We start from the raw sequence: 26379 nt of genomic DNA, 5'->3' as shown, positions 1-26379 counted from the left end.
ACTGGTTTGGCTCAGCTTCCGAAACCGACCTCCGTAGACTACAGCTAATAGTCCGGACTGCTGAACAAAACACTGGCACTACCCTTCCTACACTTCAAGAACTGTACTCTTCCAGAGTGAGTTAAAGGACTCGCAAAATCACTCTGGACCCCTCACACCCAGCACACTTCCTGTTTGAACTATTACCGTTTGGTCGGCGCTTCAGAGCACCGAGCACAAAAACAGCCAGACACAGGAAAAGTTTCTTTCTTCAGGCCATCTACCTCATGAACACTTAAATATTCCCCAACTGTGCAATAACGTTCAATACTTTCTAATACGCACTTGTACACAGCACCTTATATCAATATACAATGCAATACTTTCTCCACACGCATTTGTACACAGCACCTTATAACTTGTATATCTATAACAAATCTGTACAAACAATTCAACATTCAGAGCTTTTAGTCTAACATCGTCTCTGTTTGGCGGTTCATTCTGCTGTGGCGACCCCAGATTAATAAAGGGACTAAGCCGAAAATGTACACTGTAAATGTACACTGGAATCTTCTGTAGCCTAAACAAATTCCTTGTGTGTGTTAGCACACGTCAATAAAACCAATTCTGATCTAACCTTATATAACCCTGATCATGGTATGACAACAATTAATGCAGAGTTCTCAACTTCGCACCATTTTAACATCCAGTATTTGTGTCAATGACAAAAACATCACACCACTGCTACATAAAACTAATTACAATATGTTAACATTGTTTTTTTTAAAGGTTGTCAACTAAAATATTATAGAAAAAAATCAAGATGAAATGCAGGGAACAAAAATAAACATTCCAAAAATAAATTTCTCGCTAATATATATTTTTCTATCGAGTTTCATTTCCCCTTCTCCATCAGTTACCAGTAAAGGCAGAAGCTTTGAATATGGTAATTACTTAATAAATGCTGACACATTAGGGTGTAAAATAACAACAGGCATGACCATTTCTTTCCCCTGGAATATATTCTGATCTCATTTTTGTCTCAGTGTGTTTAAGATAAACGTAGGCCATAAGTTAAAGATTTAAAAATCAGGAGTTTACAATTCTAAAAAAATTTATTTTTGGCCAAATTCTACCACAAAACACATGTGGGGGTCTATTATTTAATTCACATCTACAGCTGCAGCTTTACTGTTTCATTAAAGTCAAAAGTTCAATAGTTTCTCAGTTGCACGTTAGTCTTTGTGGCTGTTTACTGATGAAGGTGAAGGATAAATAGATGTGTGGTTTGTTTTAGCATGCAGTAAAAGCTCGAGTGGTTTCTTGTGCATATCTTCGCTGAGTATTTTGGGTCCATCATGTTGTGATAGTGAATCATACATTTTTTTTTTCCATGCCACCTCTTTCTTTGTGTCATTGGTCCTCTTGAACACCCCTGTACTGTCAGTTAGACACTGCGTCATTTACAGAGGAAGTAAGAACTGATGCCTCCCACTAAGACCGACACACACGAAACAAGTTCAGCGCAGGGCGAGACCAGATCTTTACACTGGGGAATATTCTTTAACACATCTTTACAGAGTAAATTGAAGGTAACAATCGGAATTTTATAACTTTTTTTTATATTTTAATGATGTTCAAGCTTATTTTTAAGTAATATTGAGGTTTGGTACTATGTAATTAGATCTTTCGTTTAAAAAATCAACGATGAGTATGAAATGTCAAGCTGTTGTTTAACAGTGTTTCTAATGATTAACTTCATATTCATATTTATTGACCGATATTCAATTTTTTTTTCTTTTAAAATATTTTCTGTTAATATTTTTGTCCGGCCTGTTACATTTGTGTATGCGTTTCGCACTTGAAAATGAAAACAATTTAGGTTATATCGAGGTTTTTTTTCTGTTGGAGGAAGTTACACAGGAAATACATCACAGAGCCTCAAATGCACTTGAGCTCCATTTAGTATTTTCATGTTAGACATTCTTCCACCATCAGTTTCGGCTCAGGAAACGTTTATTTTTTTCCTTTCTCTAACTTGACTGAGTCTGGGATCTTCATTTTGGGGAAGAACATAAGGTCTAAATGTGAGATAAGAGTTTGACCTCAGACTCGGTGTGTTTGATAACCTTGCAGATCTGAGCAGCGCAGAGGAAGATGTCGTGCCTCAAGTGTCTGAAGTACATCATGTGTGTGGTGAACTTCATCTTTTTTGTACGTATCCATTTGCGGACTGTCATGTTATGGTTTTTCTGACGGCTTTTTGTGTGTAAAAGACATTGCAAACCCTGGGTTATGCCTATATTTTTCATTATTTAATAGGTTTCATACTTATACACTGTAAAATATGTAATGGCAAAAATTAAAGACAACAAATATTATATTTATGTTGCTTTACCTTATTTTAATTTAAGTTAATCAGGTTTCAAATATTTTTTTTAAGTTATACAAAGTTTAACTTAATATTTTAGTCAGTAATATTGATGTAAATTAAGATGACTAGAAAAGTTCATTTGATTCAACAAAACAAAAAATGAAGGAAGGTTGTTGTTTTTTACAGGGTAAACAATAAAGAAGCCTTAATTTTAGGAGTGTGTTCACATATATGAAGTGTCAACTACACTCTTAAAAATAAATGATCTTTATGGCTTTGATGGTTCCAAATAAAACCTTAAAAAACTTTAATATCCATGGAAAATTTTCATTCCAAATCATTTCATTCATACTGTACCAAGATTTCTTTTTCTTTCTGTAATTAAAAATATATATACTTTTTTAGGAACAAAAATAAACTTTTAATAAAGCGACAATGTCAGTATGTTTACCCATACCAAAGGTTAGCATTTCCTCCACAAGAGCTAGCTCAGCTTTTTCCAGTAACTTTTAATCCAATTAGAAAATGAAATCTAGGATCAGTTTGAGGCCTACAAACTATCAGTTGAAGTAAAAGCTACTCACCGACTATCAACAAAGAGCTTTGAGGCTTTATGTCTTCAAAACCACTTAGCTTAATTATTCTTATTTCAAAAACAATTCATCTTAAATTAGAATATTTAGCAATGCTGTACAAGTAGAAGTTGTGTATATGTATGAGCAATATCACAAGAGTAGCAGTGCGATATGGCTGTATATCAGCACTGGTGGGAGGCGTGCGTTGGCATGAGGCCGCAGGCTAAAGGCTTAGTGCCCCCACCAGTGTGATATACAGCCATATTGCACTGCCACGAGTGTGATATTGCGTTTATACAACAGTTTGACGGCATAGTTTCCACTGACTGTTAAAGTGCAAACATATTTCATGATATGAGCGATGATGATTTAATGACACTGTTAGTTACACAGCATTGTACATGTTTTGCGCTTTAATGCAATATTAACCCACAATAACAAGTGCTGAAGGATTCATAACCCAGGGTCAGAAGCGGTCTAAATATTTACACTGCCAAGGAATAACTTTAAGGACTATAAGACAACAAGTCTTGAGGCTGTGTGTTTTGGTTATTATTCTCGCTACAGATCTGTGGAGCTGCGATCTTTGGAATGGGGATCTATTTAATGACGTTCTCTAGGCTTTCTTTACTGCCCAGTCTTCAGGCTATGAGCATCGCCAACACACTCTTCATCACTGGCATCATCATCACCTGCGTCTCCTTCCTCGGTTTTCTTGGAGCCCTTAAAGAAAATCGCTGCCTGCTAATATCTGTAAGTTTCATACTTGTATATAAATAGGGCATCCCTGTCAACATTGGGATGTTGTCAAAAAAAAGAGATAACGCCCCCAATAGCACCCACCAAGATCGAGGTTTAGAAATGATTATTAATATTGTTATGTATATGGCTGTTCAAACACACACCCAAAACCCAGAGTGTCCACTTTTGTGCTGCTTCAAATCGCGTGTACAGAATCCGCTTGGGAAACAGTGTCTTTATTAATAAGGAAGGAGCATGTCTGACAGTCACACACTGCTTCATGAACTGGCTGTTTTGAGGATTGCAGGCGCAGAGGTGCCTTTAATGGAAAGCACAAAACAGTTTGTATATAAGAGCAAGGGGTGTGCCCTGGTGGTTTGGCGGTATGGTTTGCGTATAGGGAGGTTTCGCTCTTTAATGTTTATTGCCACCCTTAAAAAAATTGAAAATACAGGAGAAATACGGGAGAATACATTTACGAGACAATAGCAGGATAAAACAGGGTTGACAGGTATGAAATAGGGTGACCAAAATTATGGGGTTCTGCAACCGGTTAATATTGGAATAAAAAAATAAAAATAAAACTCCAGTGGAGTTTACATTACAATTAACTGAACTTTAGCGGTGCAAAGTGGACCAAAGCAGTTTCCATTTACTAGAACTTCTATGTTAAAATGCTTTGACACAATCTACATTTTAAAAAGAGCTATAGAAATAAATATGAATTAAACTGAATTGAACTGAACTGAATCAGTGTCGAAATAGCGATTCTGGGCCCCCTGGCTAATTTGTACGCCAGGCCCCTTACTCCAATCATCTCATCTTCTTTCCACATGTTGCAACAATGAATAGCTATGTTTCCATCCACCCATTTTTATGTGCTATTTAAACTAAATTGCATTAAAAAATCTAAACGGAAATACAAAGATGTGTATAAATGTCTAAACTGTGCATAAAAAACGCAAACGCACAACTAAGTAATGGATTTTGCTTAAACAGACAACAAAAATAAGCATGAGGGGATGGCATTAATAAACAAACCAGCAGACTGACCACATTGTTAAAAATATAAAATGTTGTTTTGGTCATTCTAAAATCCCTCCATCAAGTGGTTTGGTATTATTACCTCCAGAACTGTCTTGAGCGGCTGCGCTCTCAAAGAGCGGTCTCGCGCCTCCAAAAGCCAGTTCATGTTTATTGTGCAAGTAATTTATTATATAAGAAAAAAAGACCCACGTTTGCTTCTCTCACAGCAATTTCAGTTTTCTTTTTGATATTTGGCACCACTTTATCAGAAAGTGGCGACTTTATTTGCTTTGAACATTTTATGCCATATTCAAGTTTTGCATATTTTTAATTTGCATCTTTGGATGGAAACATTTCTAATCCAGACCCAGGCAGAATCTGCAGACATGTTTTGCTATTTCTGTGCAGAGGTTTGTGAAATAAATCTGTGGATTTATGCAGAATTATTTGGAGAGAACAAAAAGATTAAAACATAAAATAAAAATTATAACTTTTTAGCCTTTTATTCAAGGCAATTAAGCTTATATAAGTTTATTTAAGGTAAAGTAAGTCTCTCATAACATATATCTACTAAAAGAGAAAAATATTAGTTTGTAAACTATTATAAATAAATCATATAAACAGTTGTATATCATTCAATAATACTACTGAAATTAATATAAAAAGTTAATAATGATGTACAGACACACACAAGTAAATAATAGACTAGACGGTGGGCTTAAAAAATCTGAGGAAATGAGAGATGAAACAGAACTACATTTGATGAGTTTATTAAATTAACTGAAATTATACATTCATAGCCATATACTATATAAAGATATAATATACTTTTATTTATTTAAAGCCCATCAGCAACTATATATTCATTTTGAACAGCATTTCAAAATATTGTTAAATCATGGAACAACGTCAATAAAATGTACAACCCCAAATCAGAAAAAGTTGGGACAGTATGGAAAATGCAAATAATAAAGGAATGTAGTGATTTCCAAATTTACTTTGACTTGTATTTCACTGCAGACAATATAAACACAAAATATTTCATGTTGTTTTGTCTGGTCAACTTCATTTCATTTGTAAATATTCATCCTTCCCTGTCATTCAGACCTACAACATATTCCAAAAATGTTGGGACAGGAGCAATTTAGGGTTAGTAATTAGGTAAATTGGTAATAATGCGATTTAAAACAGGTAATGTCAACAGTTAATCATAATTTGGTACAAAAGCAGCACTGCAGAAAGGTCGAGTCCTTTAGGAACAAAGATGGGCAGAGGATCGGCCAAGGAATCTGAAGGAATTTCAAAGCGCAAAATGAGACAACAAAGACCCTGTACTGTTGACCAATTTAAGACTTGTTTGCAGAAAGAATGGGACAAAATTACACTTGAAACACTACAGCAGTTGGTATCTTCAGTCCTTAAACCTATTTTAAATGTTGTGGAAAGGAATGGCAGCATTACAAAGTGACAAATACTTTACTTTTTCTACTTTTTTTTTTTATGTGTTGCAAGAGCCAAAATTGGAATGTTTAAAAAATACAAGAACATCATAAGGAACACAATAAATATTGTTGGTTGGATTGTCTGCAATGAAATACAAGTCAAATTCAATTTAGAAATCACTACTTTCCCTTTTTTTTTCTGTGTTTTCCATACTGTCCCAACCTTTTGTGATTTGGGGTTGCATATATGTAGGTAACAAATTACAGCTACCTCTGGAATGCCAATCAGAACCTAAAACTCTTTTGTTAGCAATAAAAATAAACATAGACTGTTAACATTCACTGAGTGTTAAATCTGCTCTCCCTACATTGCTTCTTTTCCCTTACACTTTCCTGATACCCATTAAAGCTGATTTTTGATTTATTGACATTTTTTTAATGAAATCTCTATTTCTTTGGTTTAGTTCTTCATCCTTCTGTTCATTCTTATGCTGGCTGAGTTGGCTGCTGCATGTTTGATGCTTATGTATGAGTCAAAGGTAACCAGCAACAATAAATATACTGACGTTATATCAAAAATATATTAAAGTATATTAAATATAATAATATTTTGGTAAAACTGTTTACGGAATTATGCTTTTTTTATAAAGATTGAGAACTTTATTAAAGATGACCTTGTAGACGGGTTAAACCAATCCATAAAAAACAGAAAACAACACAACACAACTGACGACTGGGACAAGGTCCAAGAGACTGTAAGTAAAATTTCTGTTGTTCTCGGGATTTACAATTTATTGCTATGTGTGTGGAAGTAAAATGTAACTTTGGTTTTATTCTGTAAATTACGCACGTTTTGTCCAAATAATGAAAAATATGAAAGAAATCCATAGTAAAACTAAATAAAAATTAATAAACATATTTTACTCATCTTGCTTTATAACATCAAACAAGTTTTTTTTGTGAAACTATGTGGCTTCTAATCACAGAATGAGGCAGAAATTAAATTATTTTAATTCTTTGACACAGATATGAAGAAATGAATTCAGATACAGTATGAAGGCTATTGCAGTGTATTGTATTATAAATGTACATAATTCTTAAGAACACCGATGACGAACACAAATCAGAAACTGTTAGTCTTGTGTTGCTTCCCTTTACGTTTCATCATCTGCATATTGCAAAAACCCTAACAAAAACTAATTTATTTTTTCCTTTTACATGAAATCGCCAATATATAAACTGAATTAAATTAACAATAAACCTCATAAGTACAAATATATTAAATTGATTGATTAAATTGACTATTGATTGAGTTGATTAAATTCTAATTATTTTATTATCACTAAGATACAGTGTTTATACATGTCTTATACATGTCATATCTGCAAGCCAGTATTTACAATACCGACCAAAAGTTTAGGCCACAGGTGTCAAACTCAGTTCCAAAAGGGCCGCAGCTCTGCACAGTTTAGTTCAAACCCTAATTAAACACAACTGATCAAACTAATTGAGTCCTTCAGGCTTGTTTGAAACCTACAGGTAAGTGTGTTGGAGCAGGGTTGGAACTAAACTGTGCAGGGCTTCGGCGCTCCAGGAATTGAGTTTGACACCCCTGGTTTAGGCTCAGTAGGTTTTTAAATGTTTTAAAATAAGCTTCTTCTGGTCACCAAGGCACCATTTATTTCATCAAAAATACAGTGCAAATTGTACAATTGTAAAATGTTATTGAACTATAAAATAACTGTTCAAAATGGTGTGATTACAGTGATTTCAATGATGAATTTTCAGCTTCATTACTCCAGTCTTCAGCGTCACATGATCCTTCAGAAATCACTCTAATATTATGTTTTATTATTATTATTAATATTGGTAATAGAAATAAAAGCAGTAATAAAAGCAATAATGACTGGAGTAATACTTTCATTTGAAACTACACACAATAAGCAGTTCTGCCTTGAAGAATAGAATCATTTTCTAAAAAAAAAAAAAAAAAAAAATGAACCCAAACCTTTGACCAGTAGTGTACAAGCTTTTTACTGAAACTACAGTAACTGCATTTAGCAAAATTATTATGACCTGCGGTCATAATACACAAAGATGTTTTGTAGAATGCTGCCAACCAAAAAGCTTCAGTGAGGTTTGTATTGTGAACAACTCCAGAAATGTGTTTAGTTTTTTTGTTTGTTTGTTTTGTTTTTAAAGCAAACACTATTTATATTTTTCCTTCTTTCACCAGTTTGGTTGCTGTGGCATTCAAAATGCTACAGACTGGCAAGGTTTTGTACCACAATCATGCAATATCTCTGGAACATCCAACTGGCATAAGGTAATACTGCTCTCACATACATGTGCAATCCAGTAAAACAACATTAAACCAGATATGAAGATGCACATCAACTGTATACATCTTACAATTCACCGTCATATTGCCTGTTGAATGTAGGGCTGTTTCAAATTGCTGGAGAACTCGTTTGAATCAAATCTCTTGAGCACGGGGATTGGCGTCATTGTTGTCTGCATTATTGAGGTAAGAGTTTTTCATTTGAGGCTTTATTTCTAAGCCATTCAAAATTAAAGCTACAATTCTTAAAGGTGTGAGGTAAAACTTACTTACTACACACTATAAATCATCTATTAAGCATTAGTAAACAGTGAATTTGTTAATCTACATTAATAGACATTAGTAAGCAGTTTAGACTTGTATTATTAAGTATATTATATTATACTTATAAGCACATTTACAATGTGTTTAATGATTGTATTTTCATAATTTATTATTATTCATTACTAAATTATTGCATTATTTACAAACCATTTGTATTTAAGAATAGTTATAGTTAGTTTTGGAATTGTTCAGAATGAGTTAGTAAATGACTAATAAACTCTTCAAATCAGCATTTATACAGTTAAGTATAAATAAGTCAAAAATATTAGCCCCCCCCCCCCCCCTAATTTTTAAATATTTCCCAAATTATGTTTAACAGAGAAAGGACATTTGTATAGTATGTCTGATCATATTTATTCTTCTGGAGGAAGTATTATTTGTTTTATTTTGGCTAGAATAAAAGCAGTTTTTAATTTTTAATAGCATTTTATGGTCAATTATTAGCCCCTTTAAGCTATATTTTCCGATATTCTACAGAACAAACCATCATTATACAATAACTTGCTTAATTACCCTCACCTGCCTAGTTAACCTAATTAATCTAGTTAAGTCTTTAAATGTCACTTTAAGCTGTATAGACAAGTATCTCGTAAAATATTATTTACAGTAATCATGGCAAAGATAGATCAGTTATTAGAAATGAGTTAATAAAAATATTATGTTTAGAAATTTGTAAAAAAAAAATTAAAAAATCTCTCCGTTAAACAGAAATTTGGGGTGGGGGGGATAAACAAGGGGACTAATAATTCTTACTTCAACTGTAGATTTTATTATTCAGGCATATAGTAATGATTACTATGTATGTTAATAAATGCTTTATTAACTCAACTACATGCAGCTTTGTAACCTAATCTAAAGTGAGGACTATTTATGTTTGTAAATCCCTTTTAAATGAAAATTGAACGCTCGGTATCAAATAAACAATTAATGTATGCAATCTTATCTAAAAAAAATACAATTACTGTACAGTTTACATATTGCTGAATAACAGGAGTAACAAAATACTATTAGAAATAAATACAATTAAATAAAATTGGATAAAACAACAATATAATAATTGAACAATATATTACGATACAACATTTCAAAGTTATTTAGCAAAGTTTAAACTACAGTTATTTTATTTTAGATAAGGTTGCAAAGATTTATGTTTCATTTGATACAGTTTCATTTGTGTATATTTAAATGAATAGAAATAAATAAAAGTCATTTTTTTGCCTTTAATTGTCATTTATAAGGGATTTATAAATTATGAATAGGCCTCTCTTTAGGTCACAAAACTGGATGAAGTTGAGTTAACAAAGCATTTATTAACATAGTAACCATTAATATATGCCTGAATAATAAGACATATAAATGTTAATTTGAATAGTTTAAAAATCCTTTAATTATGCATTCTGAATGATCTTAAAATAAAGTCATAATCATTAATCATTAAAAGGTATGAAAATACAATCATTAAGCACTCAAGCACATTTGTATTTGCATTTATAAGTCAAGAATGCAGCATTTGTTGCTGTATTTATAAACTGCTTACTAACGTCTATTAATGTAGAATTAATCCGTAACAAAGAATGAATTCACTATGTGCTAATGCTTAATGAATGATTCAAAGTGTATAGTTATAAAGTGTTATCAAAGCAAGTATTTTTGTCACTTATGCATCAATCTCTTTTTCTAGGTCTTGGGTATGTGCTTCTCCATGACCCTGTTCTGCCACATAAATCGATCTGGGTTAGGATACAAATAATATCCACTTCTGTAGGATTTCTTCTATATCTGGTGTTCTTATTAACAAGTGTCCTTTAAATGGCTTAATACAACAGGCTGGTTCTTTTGTTTGTTATAATTATTTTACATGAATCATTATTACTTCAGATTTCATCAACTTCATCACACAAGGGAGTTTTTGTGTTAGTGGATGGATGCTAGTGGAACTATAACCACTGAGCTGGTTTTAAAATGTACTTCTTAGCAGTATTATTTTTACTCTTGCCATCTCTGTCTAAATGGAAACTTCCTGTGGGGTTTTAACACTGAATTCACCCAGCTGTATTTGAAAGCCAGGTCATTTAATGGTTGTTTTTGTTACGTAAAGTGAACAATTCAATATCACACTCTATTAAACGGCTCTTTTTTGTCATATAAGAAAATGTTGAGTTTGACCTAGTATGTTAACATGTTACAATGGTTACATTTGTTGTTGTGGGCTGAACAATGAATTTGTTTATGATCACTTCCTCTTCTGATGTGCTGTAGCAATGACTTAACCTTCTGATTTCCCAGAATATGTACAGAGTGGAAACCACAGGGTGTCTCTCACTGAGCGCGCAAACCAGCTGTGTTGCCTATAAAGAGTATAATACAGTTCTTCTTTTCTTTACTCTTCAGATGAATGTAAATTAAATAAAAATCTAACGACAATGTTTTCTTTCCTTTTTTTTTTAAACCATTAATGCTAGTGCTAAGCTTGTGGGTGACAGAGGAAGTCCCAACAGGTCATCACTTCCTCATGCTGGCCACATATCTGCACATATAATAAACCTGTTTAAGTGATGATATGAGCTTTTGGTATTGAATTCATTCAAATAATGAATTTAATAAAACAAAATACCAGAATTCAATGGTTTTATTTTTAGAACAAAATCCTCTCCACAATATTTAAGACCCAAAACAAAACGACTAAGATTTCCTTTACATGTTTAAAATAATTTTGTTCGTTTTAAACCATCACACAAAAAAATAGAAACAAATACAATTTAAAGTAATCTTTTCTTAAAAATAAAAAAAAGTAACTGTACACGGCAGAATACACCATTTTTCACAAACCCCCTTAGACCTCTTCAACTATACACAATTTATTGCAGTTCACCTAAAATACGCAAAACTAGTTTTTTTTCTGAAACCAACAACAGATCGTGTTATATATTCTGATCTGAAAAACAAATGGTGACTTGTACACTTATTTAAAGTTTCACTCTTCGGCATTCATGCCCTTGTGCAAAAGCAGGAACTCAAATCTCGTATACTGATTATCTTCTTTTGGGCTGAATGGAAACTATAAAAATGTGCTTACAAATGACAACGGGGGACATGCGTTTGTCCCAATGTATCTAGAGGGACATTAGAGCCATTAAGGCAATGCTGCAAATTTCCAAAAGTTGGAAGAGGTTACCGTTCTAATAATCTAGAACCATTTAACGTAAGGCTGGAATTCGAAGGAAAACAGTTCCTGAATCTACAGAGGTTTCCATGCTGTTCTGTTAAAGCCTGTTTATAGCTTTAAATGCATCAACAGAACTAGATGTGCATCTAAATCTATTAAAAAAATAAACCAATAGTCTTGCTTTCTCAACCGTTATGAAAAAGAGAAGAGCTTATAGTGCCTAAAGTATCCACAAACACTTGATAACTCAATGACCTCCTTTTGTACAGAGCAATATTATTACCACTGGTTTCTTAGGAAGATTCTACACTTGTAGAGTACCACATCATCATTCATGATACATACACACATTTTTTTGTAGCCAGGTTTTTCTGAAACATTAATTTCCAAGTCAACATGGGGATGTGAAACCATCTCTCAAACAAGACACGGAATCGGCCTAAGAATCTTCTGGAGGCCTGGTATTTGGAATGAGTACAGCTCAACGGGGGGACCCAGCCCCACTGGAATATTGCTAGAGAAGAACCAAAGCTCTGCCTTTAGTACAAGTGTCAGTTATGAATCAATAAGTTACATATATTAAGACTTCATTAAATGGACAGATGAAAAACGTAAATCAACGTAAGGCCCCCAATCACTGAAGGTTTCATTCAGTCCAACTGAAACCAGCTGAATGGGTGGAAAATGAACTTTACTATTGCTATTAGACAGCACAGCCGTTTCGTTAAGACATGCTTTTGAGAAGAAAAAAGAACTAATGAATTGAAAGAATACAGCAGCCAGAAGCACTCCCCAAGCCCAATATGGCCAGTTTGAATCTGAAAGAAATGCTGCTCTTCACAGAGTCCTAAAAGGATGCACACTGCAGAAATAAAAGAGCATCTTAAGTTTGATCATCTCACTCAACACTGGCCGATTAACCAAAGATGATTAACCAGAAGTCAACAGTTAGCAGCCTAATTTAGGAAGTGTATTTTGTTTTGAGAGCATCAACTGTAACAACCATCTTAAAGCTGATGTTTGACAGACAAAGACTATTTCCAAAGATCTTTCTATGAACTCCAGTTTGAAGATAACCTCCAAACTAAAAAATGACCATCTCAGCGTGAGCCATTGCTTAAACTGCACAAACATCTAACAGCAGAAGCAGCAGAGGTGGTCAGTTAATGGCGTTGAAGACTGTAGTACTAATTTAGTACTGTAGTATTATTAAGGTTGCTTTCACACTAGACGTTTAGTTAGAAACAGGATGCAATTTGAATGCATCTCAAATGGTAGAGAATGAGCTTGCAATGTGAAGGCCGTGTGTTCAATTCCCAGGGAAAGCAGGAACTGAATGCAGTGCAGGTCAAATACTTAAATGTAAATGTAATGTGAAAGAGGTAATGTGGACCTGAGAGCACACCTGCAAAAACTGAATCTAGGACAACCTATAGGGGGCGCTCTGAGTTTGCTTGCAATAGAAAGTGTCTCAATTTGTGTGAAAAGTGAAAGAATGGTTTGTTTAGCAAAACAAATGACAGCTTGATTATTATGCTTAAGTGATTATGCAGCATAAGGGTGACTTATTCCCTGCCCTCTCAGGCGTCGCCAAAGTCAAATAAACCACCAATTAGTAATAAAACACCCAACCCAGCAATGAGAGTACAACCCACAGGGATGTGACACTATAGCCAATTGAGTTAACCCAATTCACATATAACGCATGTCTTTGGACTGTGAGGGTAAACCGGAGCCCCTGGAGAAAACAAACGCAGAGACGAGGAGAACATACACACAGAAAGGCCTCCTGGGGTCCATTCTTTGTATCTCACTTAAATTATCCAAGATGATTTGACAGATCCTGGATCTGTTAATCTTGATAACTGATTTCTGGCTAATTTAGTTCTTCAAACAAGTTCATGAATCAGATAAAAATGTCTGGATGAACTGATCTAAGGTCGCTGCGTGTGTCGTGAAGGACAGATCTATCAATCCTCGAAATCATGATCAGTAATGCAACTATTGGCTGACAACACAGCAGCATAACAATCTGATTATTCAATTCTCCATGTGTGCAAAATTACATAAAAAAATGTAGTAAACGATTTGTTAAATATGATGCAATAACTTGTGGGCTGCAGGCTTTACACTTTCAAGTGTCAAGAGTATTTAGCAATTTATTTAGTTTTACATTTAGAGCAAACTTTCTTTATTATAGACTTATTTAAGTTTCTTAATCAGTTTAAGGAATAACTGACTATTTCAATTAATTTTGCAACAAAAAAGCATTTGGATATCAGTAAAGGTGTCTGTAAAGGATCAAATCATCGTCATAGCTGTCAAAACAATGACTGCATAAATTATTCCTTTGAAAAAATAAAAACAGTCGAATATTGTGCAGGTCTATAATCATACACAAAATGTCCTACCAGGAAGGTACCAGTTGGTACCTTAAAATAGTAAACGTTTGCATCTAAAAAGTTTTGTTAATAAATGTTCTCTTTGAGCCCCATGGGGAGAACCACCCCGTGACAGTCTTTTTTTTTAACTATCTATCATTTCTCAAGTGTATATAACTACTATACTGTAAGAAAATATAAGAATTCGGTGTATACTTTCAGTATTACCTTTGCTTGAAAAGGCCCGATCTAATCCTGCCCATATGAAACAAGCCTGCGAACAAATTCTGGTAGCTCAAACCAGAACAGGTTTGAGCTACCAGAACTGTTGCTATGACAACAACTTTTAGATGAGTTTTGAAGAAGGAAACGATTCTGGATCATGTTAAATCGTCAATAAAAATAAATAAATTTTTTTTTTTTTTTTAAATCACGCTAATTAAGTAATCCACGTATGAAAAACATACCCCTGGTACAGCAGAATAGTTTGATGGAACTAAAAAAAAAATGTAAAAACAGACTAGCACTGCACTTGGGCCTCAACAAATGTGTCCAGCGTGAAAGCCACCTTAGTTTAGTTTGTAAATGATTACTTAATTTTAAAGTGTTAGTTCACCCAAAAATGAAATGGTTACATGAGTGACAGTTCTCATAAATGACGCACAACATACTGACTCTAAGAAGAAACAGTTTAGATCAAAAGTGTCCAAACTCGGTCCTGGAGGGCCGGCGTCCTGGATATTTTAGTTCCAACACAAGTTAAACACACCTGAATCAGCTAATCAAGCTCTTTCTAGGTATACTAGAAACTTCCAGGGAGGTGTGTCAAAGGAAGTTAGAGCTAAACTATGCAGGACATCGGCCCTCCAGGACAGAGTTTGGACACCCATGGTTTAGATTTTAATATTTATGTTTTATGGGCGCACAAAATGTACTAGTAGCTTAATAATATTCCAATTGGTCTGTTTTGAAGATGTTTTTGGCAGCTTTGGTAAATGAACCAAGGTCTCAGGGGATTGGAATGATAGAAGATTGAGTAATTATTAACAATTTTCATTTTTGGGTGAACCGCCCGTTTAAGATGTAACATTTTACATCACACAATTCTCATTTAAATGTACTCATTTCAAAACATCACAAGTTGATCGCTGCTGAAAATAGCAACATTTTGTGTGCTATTCATCTGTAAATTTCATTAAACTCAAACCTACTGGTATGAAGAAGCCAAACCAGAGGTTTCTTTTTTTAAATATCATAAATGCACAGCACATATAAAATGGGCACATTTACATCCAACCTAATCTGACACCAGATAAAGAATTTAAGCAACATTTTCCATAAGAAAATAGCTGAATTAAAAGACAATGGGCGAATGACCTTGAAGTTAAAGCAGCTGACAGCAAACCAGCCTGCAAAGTCTGCGTGACCAATGCAGATGAACGGAGCAATCACAGTGTGCCATCACTGGGAACTGAAGTTCAAGCAAGGAGAACAGAGACAAAAAAAAAGGAAATCTCCAAGCTGGTTTGCTTGTTCTATGAAAAAATAAAAAGCTACTTTCATCTCAAAGTAAAAAAGTAACGTAAGCAACCATACACATTTTGAAATACACCTCAAAAAAGGAGGTTATTAAGATTGTGCCGATATGATGCTTGGATATGGTAATCCAATAAATGTAGTAATGGAGCACGGTTTATGTCCTGCTTCCTTTTTAGAAAGCAGTTGGGTCCAGATACAAACTGACATTCTCTACTGGCAGCTTTCGGAAGTTGGAAAGAGGAGGGCGAGAGCAATAAATGTTATATGTGTGTGCTTGACTGTATTTGGGACCAATAAAGTAGCCTAACTAGGGTGCTCTCAGGAATGTGTGGAATAAAAGAGAGGAACTCGGGATTTCATGCTGGGAATGATGCTGCACGGCTTTCAGAAGAGAGGATGGTCTCCGGGAGTCTCACAGGAAGCGCGTGGTGTGAAGGAGAAGCGGATTCAGGTCCTCGGCATGTACAGCACGGTGTAGAGAGGGCTCAGAGGCACTCCGCTCGATTTTTGGCAACAATTCCTGGACCTGCTCAATGCTCACCAGGATCTGAGGAACAGCAGGGATGATACACAAGAGGTTGTTGCTTAATTTGCCTTTACCAACCCACACACTCACAAAATGGAACTACACAAAACAAATTTACTGTTACATCTAAAATTAACACACAAAAACCATGCAAATTACCGTGACAAAATCAGATTAATAATTAATCCATACTCATTTCTGCAAATTCCTTGCAAATACTGGGTTATTTGAAAACATTTTGCATTGCCTTTAAAAAAAAAAAAAAAAAAAAAAAAAAAAAAAAAAAAAAAACTGCAAATTTATTCTAAAGTCAAAAAAAAGTTAAATAGCAATGATGCTTTTTTTTAGGACCGGGACACCAATGGTCAATGGTCGGTCGTTAAGTTGCATCTGGCTAGTTGGTTTGGTGTGTTTCACACTTCACCTCTCGTCAGGTTAATGTCAGATTGAGTTGGCCTGATTCAGCATATAAAATCCGGGTCAGCCAAAGAGAGTGCTCTGATTGATTATTAATAATCAATGAATCACAGCACGAGATCCAAAGTTGAAGTGTACGTAACCAAGTAAACAATTCAAGAAAAAGAAAAATGGTACAAAATCCTTTGTTTGCAACATGTACGCATGCATCTATTTTGTGAAATGAGAAAACAGCTTAGTGGCGCCCATGGGTGCAAAAAACAAAAAAAAACAAATAAAACATAGGTGCAGAAAGTGCACTCATTTTAGACAGATGCCATCCATTTGAAGTGTTCACAGACAGCTTTTTTGGTCCAGATATGGCGACAACACAATGAGCCGACAACACAGATGATTTTTGTCAGCGCTAGTTCTTTGGCATCAGTTTGTTGTGTCCCAGCCTTTATTTGCTGCACTATTGATTTGGTTTCGGGTTTAGTGTAGGTTAACAATAACTGATACTTATAATCCATTTGATTTTCAAATGGTTGAAACAAGTGCAAAAAAATATTGCCACAGTCAGGTTGTATTTCTGAGAAAACTGAACTTGCTTTTTTTTTTTTTTTTTTTAACATCGCTGATAACGCTTTGAAAAAAAAAAAAAACAACAAAAAAAAAGCTGTGACATGCAACAGGAAATGTAAATTGTTTTTGCAAAAATACAGTTTGACAGGGAAGGATTTCTCGTGAGCCTGGATTTGACCTAAACACAAAGAACAGCTGTGGTTTATTCTCACCTGTGGGAAGAGAGGCCGTTCATCCCGTTTGAATTTCAGACAGTCAATGATGAGCCTCTTCATTGATTTCGGGCAGTTACTGTATAATTTACTGAGGTCTGGAGACAAGTAACCACGACCCACCATGAAAATAATCTACAGGAAGACAAAAAAAAAAAAAAAAAAAAAAAAATCAAACACAGCATTTCATAAATTAAACACACAAACACTTCTCCTGTTTTCCATACCAGAAATAGTTGTTTGTTCTGTTATTTATTGCCACATCGGAAACGTATGGCTTTTCATGGAAAGATTAATATAGATAAAGACATGCATAACAACTTCATATTCAATAAGAGAAATAAAACATTTTACATTAAAAACATTAGATATGATGCCTCAGTTCAATAAATGATAAAAAAAAAACATCCATTGTTAGAACTGCGTTGTTTTGGTCTGTTTTTGTATCTTTTTGTCTGTTGTATGACTTCAGCGCACCTGATGCTCGTCGTCGATTTAAATGCAGAGCGAGAGTTCTTTAGGGTCGCTGTTCCTTTATTGTTTGAAAAGTTGGTCAGAACTGCGCTCCAATTTGTGTCATTATGTTTTGTTTTGCATCCACGCACTAACACTGACAAAACGTCCTGCATCCATTCATTTGCCCTTCACGCTGACTGAACCCACTGATACTAATGTTTTGATTATGTTATTTTCAATTGTGTTAGAATAAATATTATGTTTGACTGTATTTCGCTGTGTCATCTCCCTTAATGTTACATCTTTGAGCCAGGTCTAACACCATCAAAGTGTTCTCAGTATAAAAATCTTGTCTAGTAGACTTAAAAAATAAATAAATAAATAAAAAAAAGTCCCATTTAAGAAAAAAAAAAAGTCGTAATGTAAATTTGACTACAAGTAAATGACATAATTTTAATTTTTGCCTGAACAACTGTCAGCTACAAACTCATGAAACTATACAGAAATTCCTGCAACTGTCAAAGCAATGATGACCAATGCCAGACCTGATCGCGGTTGTTGATATTCGAATAAGGCAAAGTCCCAGACATCAGTTCGTAGAGCACCACTCCATATCCATACACATCAGACTGGAAGGTGTACGGGTTAGTGTCTTGCATTCTGATCACCTCAGGAGCCTGAGAAACAACAACAGTGTTACAAGCATTAAACTACTTGACATATGCAGTAAGCTACCAGGTATAAGATTTATTGATGCTTGGTGACTGATTCTCACCATCCACAGGATGGAGCCACTGGGCTGTTCGACCTGCTGTGAGCCACTCCAGCGAGACTTTACTGTAGCCAAGCCAAAGTCACCGATTTTTACTGTCCAGCCTTCATGCAGGAAGATATCTGACACAAGAGCTCAAGAATATCATGCAGAACACAGTTAAAATAACTATACTAGTAGGGGGAAAACTATAAAAAAAAATCCTTACCTTGCAAAAGATTTTTCATTAATATCCACAACAACCCGTTTGAACTAAAAATGCATGTTAAAACAACTATTAACAGATGTGGTACTAATAATGACATCTACTGAAAGCAAAAGGGTCGAATGTGATCCATCCTGCAACAGATCTCTCACACAATACAGGCAATACATAATACATTATGGAAAGGATACTATTAGATTTCAAGTCCCGATGAATGATATTCTTGGCGTGAAGATAACTGTCAAGAAAAGCAACCAAAGTTAAAGCTTAAGGTAAGAATAAAGTTTCCAAAGCTCTGTATAAAGAGCTTACATAAAAGGTGGGACAATCATAAAGCATTAGTGCATTTCTGGAAATGTGAATTTTCCTGTGCAAGTGTGTTCTGGGATTCTGAAATGTAAGAGGTATTTTCTGATCGGAGCACCTCAAATTTATTTTAGGAAGTTGCAAGTGTGCTTTTACAAGTTCAAATCACAGTCTATCACTATCAGTTATTCATGATGCAAATAGCAACCATTCTTAGCCACCATTGTTGATATTGCATTAATGATATATTGTTAGTTAGCCTGGGTGTGAAGAACCAATAAATGATCAGCATGTAATGGTATTTTTCATTTTGGAAGTAGCTTTTCAACAGTTCTTATATTTCTTTTGAGATTTAAGATCCTTAAAAGGATAGTTTAGCGTTAGCTCATACTCAAATGGTTATAAAGTTTATAAACTTGTTTTTCAGTTGAACACAAAACTAAATATTCTGATGAAATTTGGAAGTCTATGGAAGTCAATAGCAATTTTTCCCAAACTTTCCTCTGCAGCACATCTTTGTGGTCAACAGAAGAAAGAAATTCAAACAAGTTTGAAAAAAGAGAAGGATAAGTAAATGATGGCGGAATATAAATTTTGGGGGAACTATCTCTAATCTCTATCTGACCGACTATCTCTATCTTTAATAGGGTTTATGTAGATTTCACAAAGTTAAATTTAAGACTTTTAAGACCATTATATAAAAAAAAATCTGACTTTTTATATTATAATTTGTTATTTATTAACCAAATATTTTAATTAAATTGGCAAAACAAGCTAACCCTAGTAGTACTCATGCATATTTTTCAATAAAATCTAAAAAAATAAACTAGAATAACTATTTTTTTTAAAAACTATAATACACTAAAATGTACGCACAACAGTCAGCCTCCTCACCATATATGGACTATAAATACACAGAGAACTTTTAAACATTAATTATTGTAAGGACGATAATTAAACCAAATTGTAAATTGTTACAAACAAATTTTTTAAAAGTTCTATAGAGATGAATTGTTGGCGATTGTATGGGTGTTGGGTAGCTTTACACAGACATAGGAAAATTAAAACCTGTTTACAATTATTTAAAGACCTACAAGACAAACTTTCAGTGAATTTAAGACTTTTTAAACGCCTAAAATTTAGTTTATGAAATTTAAGACATTTTAAGACTTTAAGATCCCACGGACACCCTGCTTTAAGCTTACCAAGGCTACATCTATCTTGATAATATAATAAAATAATTTCTTATTTTACTATTTATTAAAATCATAGAAATGCATTTTGTGAAGGCAAAAGCTCATAGAAGCACCCAATGTCATAAAAAGCTGGTTTGCTGCTCATAAAACATTTATTATTATTATCAAGTTAAGATTTACAAATTAAAAACCTTAACCATTTAACTAACTGAATGTACCTTTTGGCAAATAAAATATGATTTGCCCAAAAAAAAAAGCATTTTTAAAGTCTTACTTAAATGTACTTAAAATATCACATTTTATTGCCTTTTTAAAGAGCAAAGATTCTGCATGCAAGATAAGAACTAAACTTATACTGCTGAAATGAAGAAAAAAAAGAAAACAATTTAATATTCTTACTCCATGCCCTGTGCTGTTTGGCGAGCAACATCAATGCGCCGCATGGTGTCAAACTTGGTCTCAGTGACATGCAGATGGCGATACAGACTGCTGCCTTCACACCACTGTGTGATAATGGCAAAATTAGGCCTTGTCATGAAGCCCATAAACAGCAGAATGTTTACATGGCGTGTTTTTCTGTAGAACAAAACAGATATATAGTCAATGAAACACTCAATGGTTGTAGCAGCTAAAGACATTACTGTTGTAACTAAGCAGCATTACTGCAAACTACTGCTTACTAATGATCAAAGATGTTCTGTGAAGCTCTAAATCCCACTGACGACTCACCGTAAAACCTGCATCTCATTTTTAAAGGCCTGGAGCTGCTCCGGTGTGGGCTCTGTCACTTTAAGAATTTTGATGGCCACGTCTCCATGCCACTTGCCTTTAAAGACGGTCCCAAAAGAGCCTGCTCCAATCCTCTTTAACATGGACACCTCCCGCGGGTGCACCTCCCAGTAGTAACTGGAGTCTCTGTAACCTCCCCGGTGCTTCAATGACACCACAATTATATATTTTTTTTGTTTGAAAAGGCTGATTGTAAATAAGCAGAATCATTTTTGTATCAGAAAATAAAGATGAATAAAAACACACCACTTTCTTTTTATCATCAGACGAGGACTGCTTTCGTTCCTTGGGTTCAGAAGGGGATTTGGGGGGTTTTCTTCCTGGCGACCCTAGGTGGGGTGGGCTAGTGGAAGGTTTGGGAGAGGACTCGTACCCTGTGGACGACGCTAGAAGATGAGAACCAGTACACACAAACATTTATATAGAAGTGTAATTTGATGCGTCATTGTGATCAGAAATGGAGAACAAACTAAACTTTTTGTAGTGTTATGTGAGAGTGTGGAAAAAGAAAAAAACATGTGCTCTAAGCAATGGTTAATTGAACAAAGTAAAAAAAAAAAAAAAAAAAAAAAAAAAAAACTCACCCACTGTGCTGATTTTGAATGGCTCCTGAATGAGAGTGAGGGGGAAAAAATGAATAAATACATGCAATGGAGAAATGATCAAGGAGGCATGCAGAACCTCCATAGACACATTCTGTGATGTAAAGTTTTGTCTAATTTGGTAGCGTACAGGGACAGTTCACCTAAAAATGCATGTACACTCACTGTGTTCCAAACCAGATAAACATGCCTCAGGGTAAGAGCAGTCATGGTCAGAGAAAAAAAAGGTCAAAAACAAAGTGCTCAGAACTGGCCGTTATATATATATATATATATATATATATATATATATATATATATATATATATATATATATATATATATATATATATATATATATATATATATATTAGTTCAGAATGAAGGATGTTTGAATATTATGATTCATTGAGCATGTTTAATTCATGATGCAGATGAAGGTACAAAAAATAAAAGTTATGATAGGTGTAAAGAAATCTATCCCTTTTAAAATCCTCTTGACGTTCTTGTAATTTCAAATTTGTATGACACCCCATCTTTAATACGACACAAAAACGGAAGTGTTGCACAAAGTCGACAATGCTCTTTTCCAAACAATATATGCTAATAGTCTTTGTTATTGTTTTTAGACATGGCAATTTGAATATGAAAAAAAAACATTACTTTACACCACATTTTGGATTTAGTAGAAAACATTGAGAGTGACTATAATGTTTAAGCGAACTGTTCCTTTAAAACAATGTCAAAATGAGAGAACATCAAGAGATGTGGATTTGAGCTTTTAGTCTGGCTGCTAACCTCCAAAAGGCCAGCAGCGCCAGGCTCCAGCGTGCTGACCATGTGAACATTGGGTGTTGAGGTTGATCGATGCCTCTGGAGAGACTGACCGTCCTCTCCTCGAATGAACAAACAGAAGTTTGACGGGGAAGACGGCAGCTCCCCTCTAAAATAGTAAAACAAAAAGAGGATATGCAAGTTATTTCTACATTTCACTTTGGGGATCAATAGATAAATGTAAGAATAGATTAGGTGTACCCAGGAGAATCTGAGGTTAAAGGTAGGTCGCTCTGCGATATGGAATTGGTGGCCGGATATATCAATATCGCAGGGCAGTCTTCTGTATTATTAACACACCTGACAGGATAAGAACATCAATTAAGTGACAAAAATGAAGACAAGTGTACATCAAGGCAGAAACTTTCATGAATAACATACCGTTTTGTCATTGTGTCCATGTCCACACATACTGTAGGGACTTTACTGCTGCAGTGCTGGTGAAATTTATATCCACATGTCTGACACCTGAAGCCGTTGAATAAGAACTTGTGGCAGAAGTCACAGTATGCTAACTTAAAGAACGTTTTACGTACCTGTAAATACAAACATTTAAAGATGATGCTGATTGGCTGACTAAGTGAACAACAGTAAGATATTTAATTTGACATTATCTCAACTTCTATACGTTTCTTTTTATTTAGCAAATCATTACAAAATTATGTGGATCATAAAATATTAAGCAGAATAACCGTTTATAACATTGACAAAAATAAAGAATGATTTCTTAAGCCTCTAGTCAGCATTTGATAATGATTTCTGACTGATCATGAAACACTCAAAACTTGAACTTTACCATTAAAAGACATAAATGGTATATAAACCTCCTAAATTAGTTAAGCTGTAATATTTAACAAAACAGATTAAGCAAAAGAGAATACAATATATATTTTTTAAAACTGTGCTGAAATCAAACCTTGTAGCAACAGATTTAAAATTATTTATTTTCTTCATAATACATAACATGAACAAGTCAACCCCAAACTTCCTAAAGTTGTTATAACTGATTATTAGAATCAAACCAGTGCAGCAAGACATTATATAAGTAAATCAGTATAGCACACACAGTATTAATAGTAAAGGTTAATAGATGCAGGGCAAAAACATTGTTTATTTGTATTATTTTAAAATACCAAATGTAATGCATAAGACTAAATGTAATATTAACAAATTAAACAGTCCTTAAAATTCTAACTAATTTGAAAAAAAAATAGACTTAACAATGAAAATGTATCCTAACTGGTTCAATTCATGAAGTAAGTACACTTACAAAGTTGTGCATGGTAAGGGGAACATCATCCAGGACTTCTACCAGTAGCTCTTCCCCCACGAGGGGTGTGATGTCAGTGTCCCATTCTGTAAGTCTCTTCCGGCTGTCAAAAGACAAAGACAAATATCCCTTGAACAGAAACTTTACCAAATAATTTGTCACTTTAAATGCTACTATCCCAGGGACACATACCCTTCAAGCAGGCGAAAGACAGCACAGCAATCCTGGCTTAGGCCTCGGACTTTTAGGGCTTTATCTAAACTATCATACACAGTTTGCCCAGGCCGAACGTTTACCTGAACATAATCAAAGATGGGAATGATCACAAGCACACAACTACATTTGTACATATACAGGTTATGTAAGCTGTTACAAATATTTATGAAGAACAATTAAGAGTGAAAGAAGCCTCACCACCGTCCGCTGCTTGTTAGGGAGGTAGACGCGGATGGTGCCTCCACCTCGGGGTGTATCGTCCGGGCTGGTTTCCCCCGAGGAGGAACAGGAGGAAGTGTTGGACATGGTGTCTCCGATGGGGCAGTGAGGGACTGGCAGCACTGACACTCACAAAGATTTACACAGCGGGGCAAATGCAGGAGGAAGCCCTCATCTGGAGCCTGAGATGGACAACATTGTGTTAGTGCCAAAACACACAAATAAAACCTTCCATTAATGTCTGTTGACATAAAAACAAGTCCATTAAACAGATGTGAATACTAAAAGGTCAGGCAAAAAATGTTGGGCATAGATAAACGAATGATGACAAGATATTACTGAGGGTTTAAAAAAACAAAAACAAAGACGAATGGTAAAATGCCTAGCACTGTTCCAAATAATTATTTTAGAAATAGTTAATTACGGGTTCTGTGATATCAAACTATGGTTATGCTAATGTGCAAAGCTCACGCTGAATATGAGCCATATACAATGTAAATTATATTAGGATTTTTGATTTGATTTGGATTTACAAACTTTAATCTAATCTAAATTAAGAACTTTATTTAATCTTAAAATTAAAAAATAACCACATACCCTGAATACCAGGGGTGTTCAAACTCTCTCCTAAAGGGCCGATGTCCAGATGAGTTTTGTTCCATCCTTAATCAAACACATCTGAACCAGCTAATCAAGCTCTTTCTAGATTTACTAGATACTTCCTGGCAGGTATGTTGAAGCAAGTTAGAGATAAACTCTTCAGGACACCAGCCTTCCAGGACAGAGTTTGGACACCGCGGCTACTGTATATGCTTTTTTGTTTTATTACAACAATCCGGTAATCCAGTCAGCAGTGTGGATGATGTCAGTGCAGGCTTAGGCCGGCATCACATTTTCTCATTGCAACTACTTGCTGAAGCTTTTATCGATATATAGATTTATTATCATCATGACATTGACCTAAGCTGCATAATAGTTTACCTTAACAAGTATAATTACAAATACATACGTAGCGTTTTGGCATGTTGCATATACATATTCAGAGAAAACAAATGCTTCAAACATATTAAAAAGTGTAAAAAGATTCAAAAGCACCATAAGTAACACTTAATAATAAGGTCTCATTAGTAAACGCTAGTTAACACATTAAAATAAATCGTAAGAAATTATTTCATTACAGTTACTATATTAGTGCTAGTTTAAAAACACAACCACCATTTATTATACATTAATTCTGATTAATAAAATAACAAATTTTCATTTTATCATGCTATTCTTAGGCATTAAATAAGAAAGCAACATCACTTAATATTAATCAAAGCTTTTGTATTTATCATCATGATTTTAGTTAATTAATGATTAATGTATACATGAAATAATAGTAATACAAAAAGTCACAATTTTTTTATGTTTTAGTATGTGGTAGACCAGATTATAGGATAGTAGTACTTACCCTTATTTCAAACCATTTGATTTTCTGTTAAACACAAAAAAGAAATTTTTGTTAGTATTAGAAACCTGTAACCATTGACTCCCATAGTATGTTTTTCCCACTGTGGAAATCAGAGGTTACAGCTTGAGCTTTCTTCAAAATTACTTTTATAAAGTTCAACAGAAGAATCTCAAAAAGTTTTTTTTAACATTAACACAAAGTTACTTAAGTTTAATAATAAATTATTATTCGCTGTATTTTGAAGTGCCCTTGATAATAATATTGTGCATGTTTATTGTCACGATTTATTGGATTATTGATTATCAGCACGTGTCTATGTCAGGGTGACAAAAAAAATCAGCAATGTATATAATATATTCAGCAGATTTATCATTAGAAGGCTGGATATTGAAGATTTTTTAAATTGACATTCAATTTCTGACCAAAAACAAATTTAATTTACAAAATGTTAATTTCAAAGTTTGTTTCTGGCTAA

At 34.2% G+C, this 26379-nt stretch overlaps 3 protein-coding genes across 26 annotated transcripts in view; 2 read left to right on the top strand and 1 right to left on the bottom strand.

Annotated features, from left to right (window-relative positions):
- lman2lb (lectin, mannose-binding 2-like b) overlaps positions 1-26379 on the top strand; it is a 90429-nt gene that overhangs the window by 12506 nt on the left and 51544 nt on the right. The window lies entirely within an intron of this gene.
- araf (A-Raf proto-oncogene, serine/threonine kinase) overlaps positions 1-26379 on the bottom strand; it is a 53853-nt gene that overhangs the window by 26062 nt on the left and 1412 nt on the right. For 2 of the 24 annotated variants that reach the window (XR_015490049.1, XR_015490048.1), the window contains exons 2-16: positions 25905-25928; positions 24431-24633; positions 24209-24312; positions 24017-24119; positions 23128-23282; positions 22948-23046; positions 22711-22855; positions 21916-21940; positions 21578-21705; positions 21272-21474; positions 20942-21118; positions 19232-19278; positions 18839-18957; positions 18609-18740; positions 17608-17742 (exon numbers count right to left, since the gene is read on the bottom strand). Coding sequence is in view for 3 of the 24 variants with exons in the window: in XM_087251586.1 (XP_087107712.1) it covers positions 16301-16435; positions 17608-17742; positions 18609-18740; positions 18839-18957; positions 19232-19278; positions 20942-21118; positions 21272-21474; positions 21578-21717; positions 21916-21940; positions 22711-22855; positions 22948-23046; positions 23128-23282; positions 24017-24119; positions 24209-24312; positions 24431-24538 (1827 nt within the window). In the remaining 21 variants the exon portion in view is untranslated. 24 annotated transcript variants of the gene reach the window in all.
- zgc:64051 lies at positions 1504-11226 on the top strand. The gene is given in 8 exon segments (NM_200371.1): positions 1504-1571; positions 2116-2193; positions 3496-3681; positions 6602-6676; positions 6788-6892; positions 8374-8463; positions 8581-8664; positions 10484-11226. Coding segments are annotated over 7 exon segments (666 nt in total). The 5' UTR covers positions 1504-1571; positions 2116-2136; the 3' UTR covers positions 10553-11226.

This window comes from Danio rerio, chromosome 5 (assembly GCF_052040795.2).
Source record: "Danio rerio strain M-AB ecotype USA chromosome 5, GRCz13ab, whole genome shotgun sequence".
NCBI lineage: Eukaryota > Metazoa > Chordata > Actinopteri > Cypriniformes > Danionidae > Danio > Danio rerio.
The sequence above is the reverse complement of the archived record's forward strand: the minus strand, read 5'-3'. Positions and strand labels throughout refer to the sequence as shown.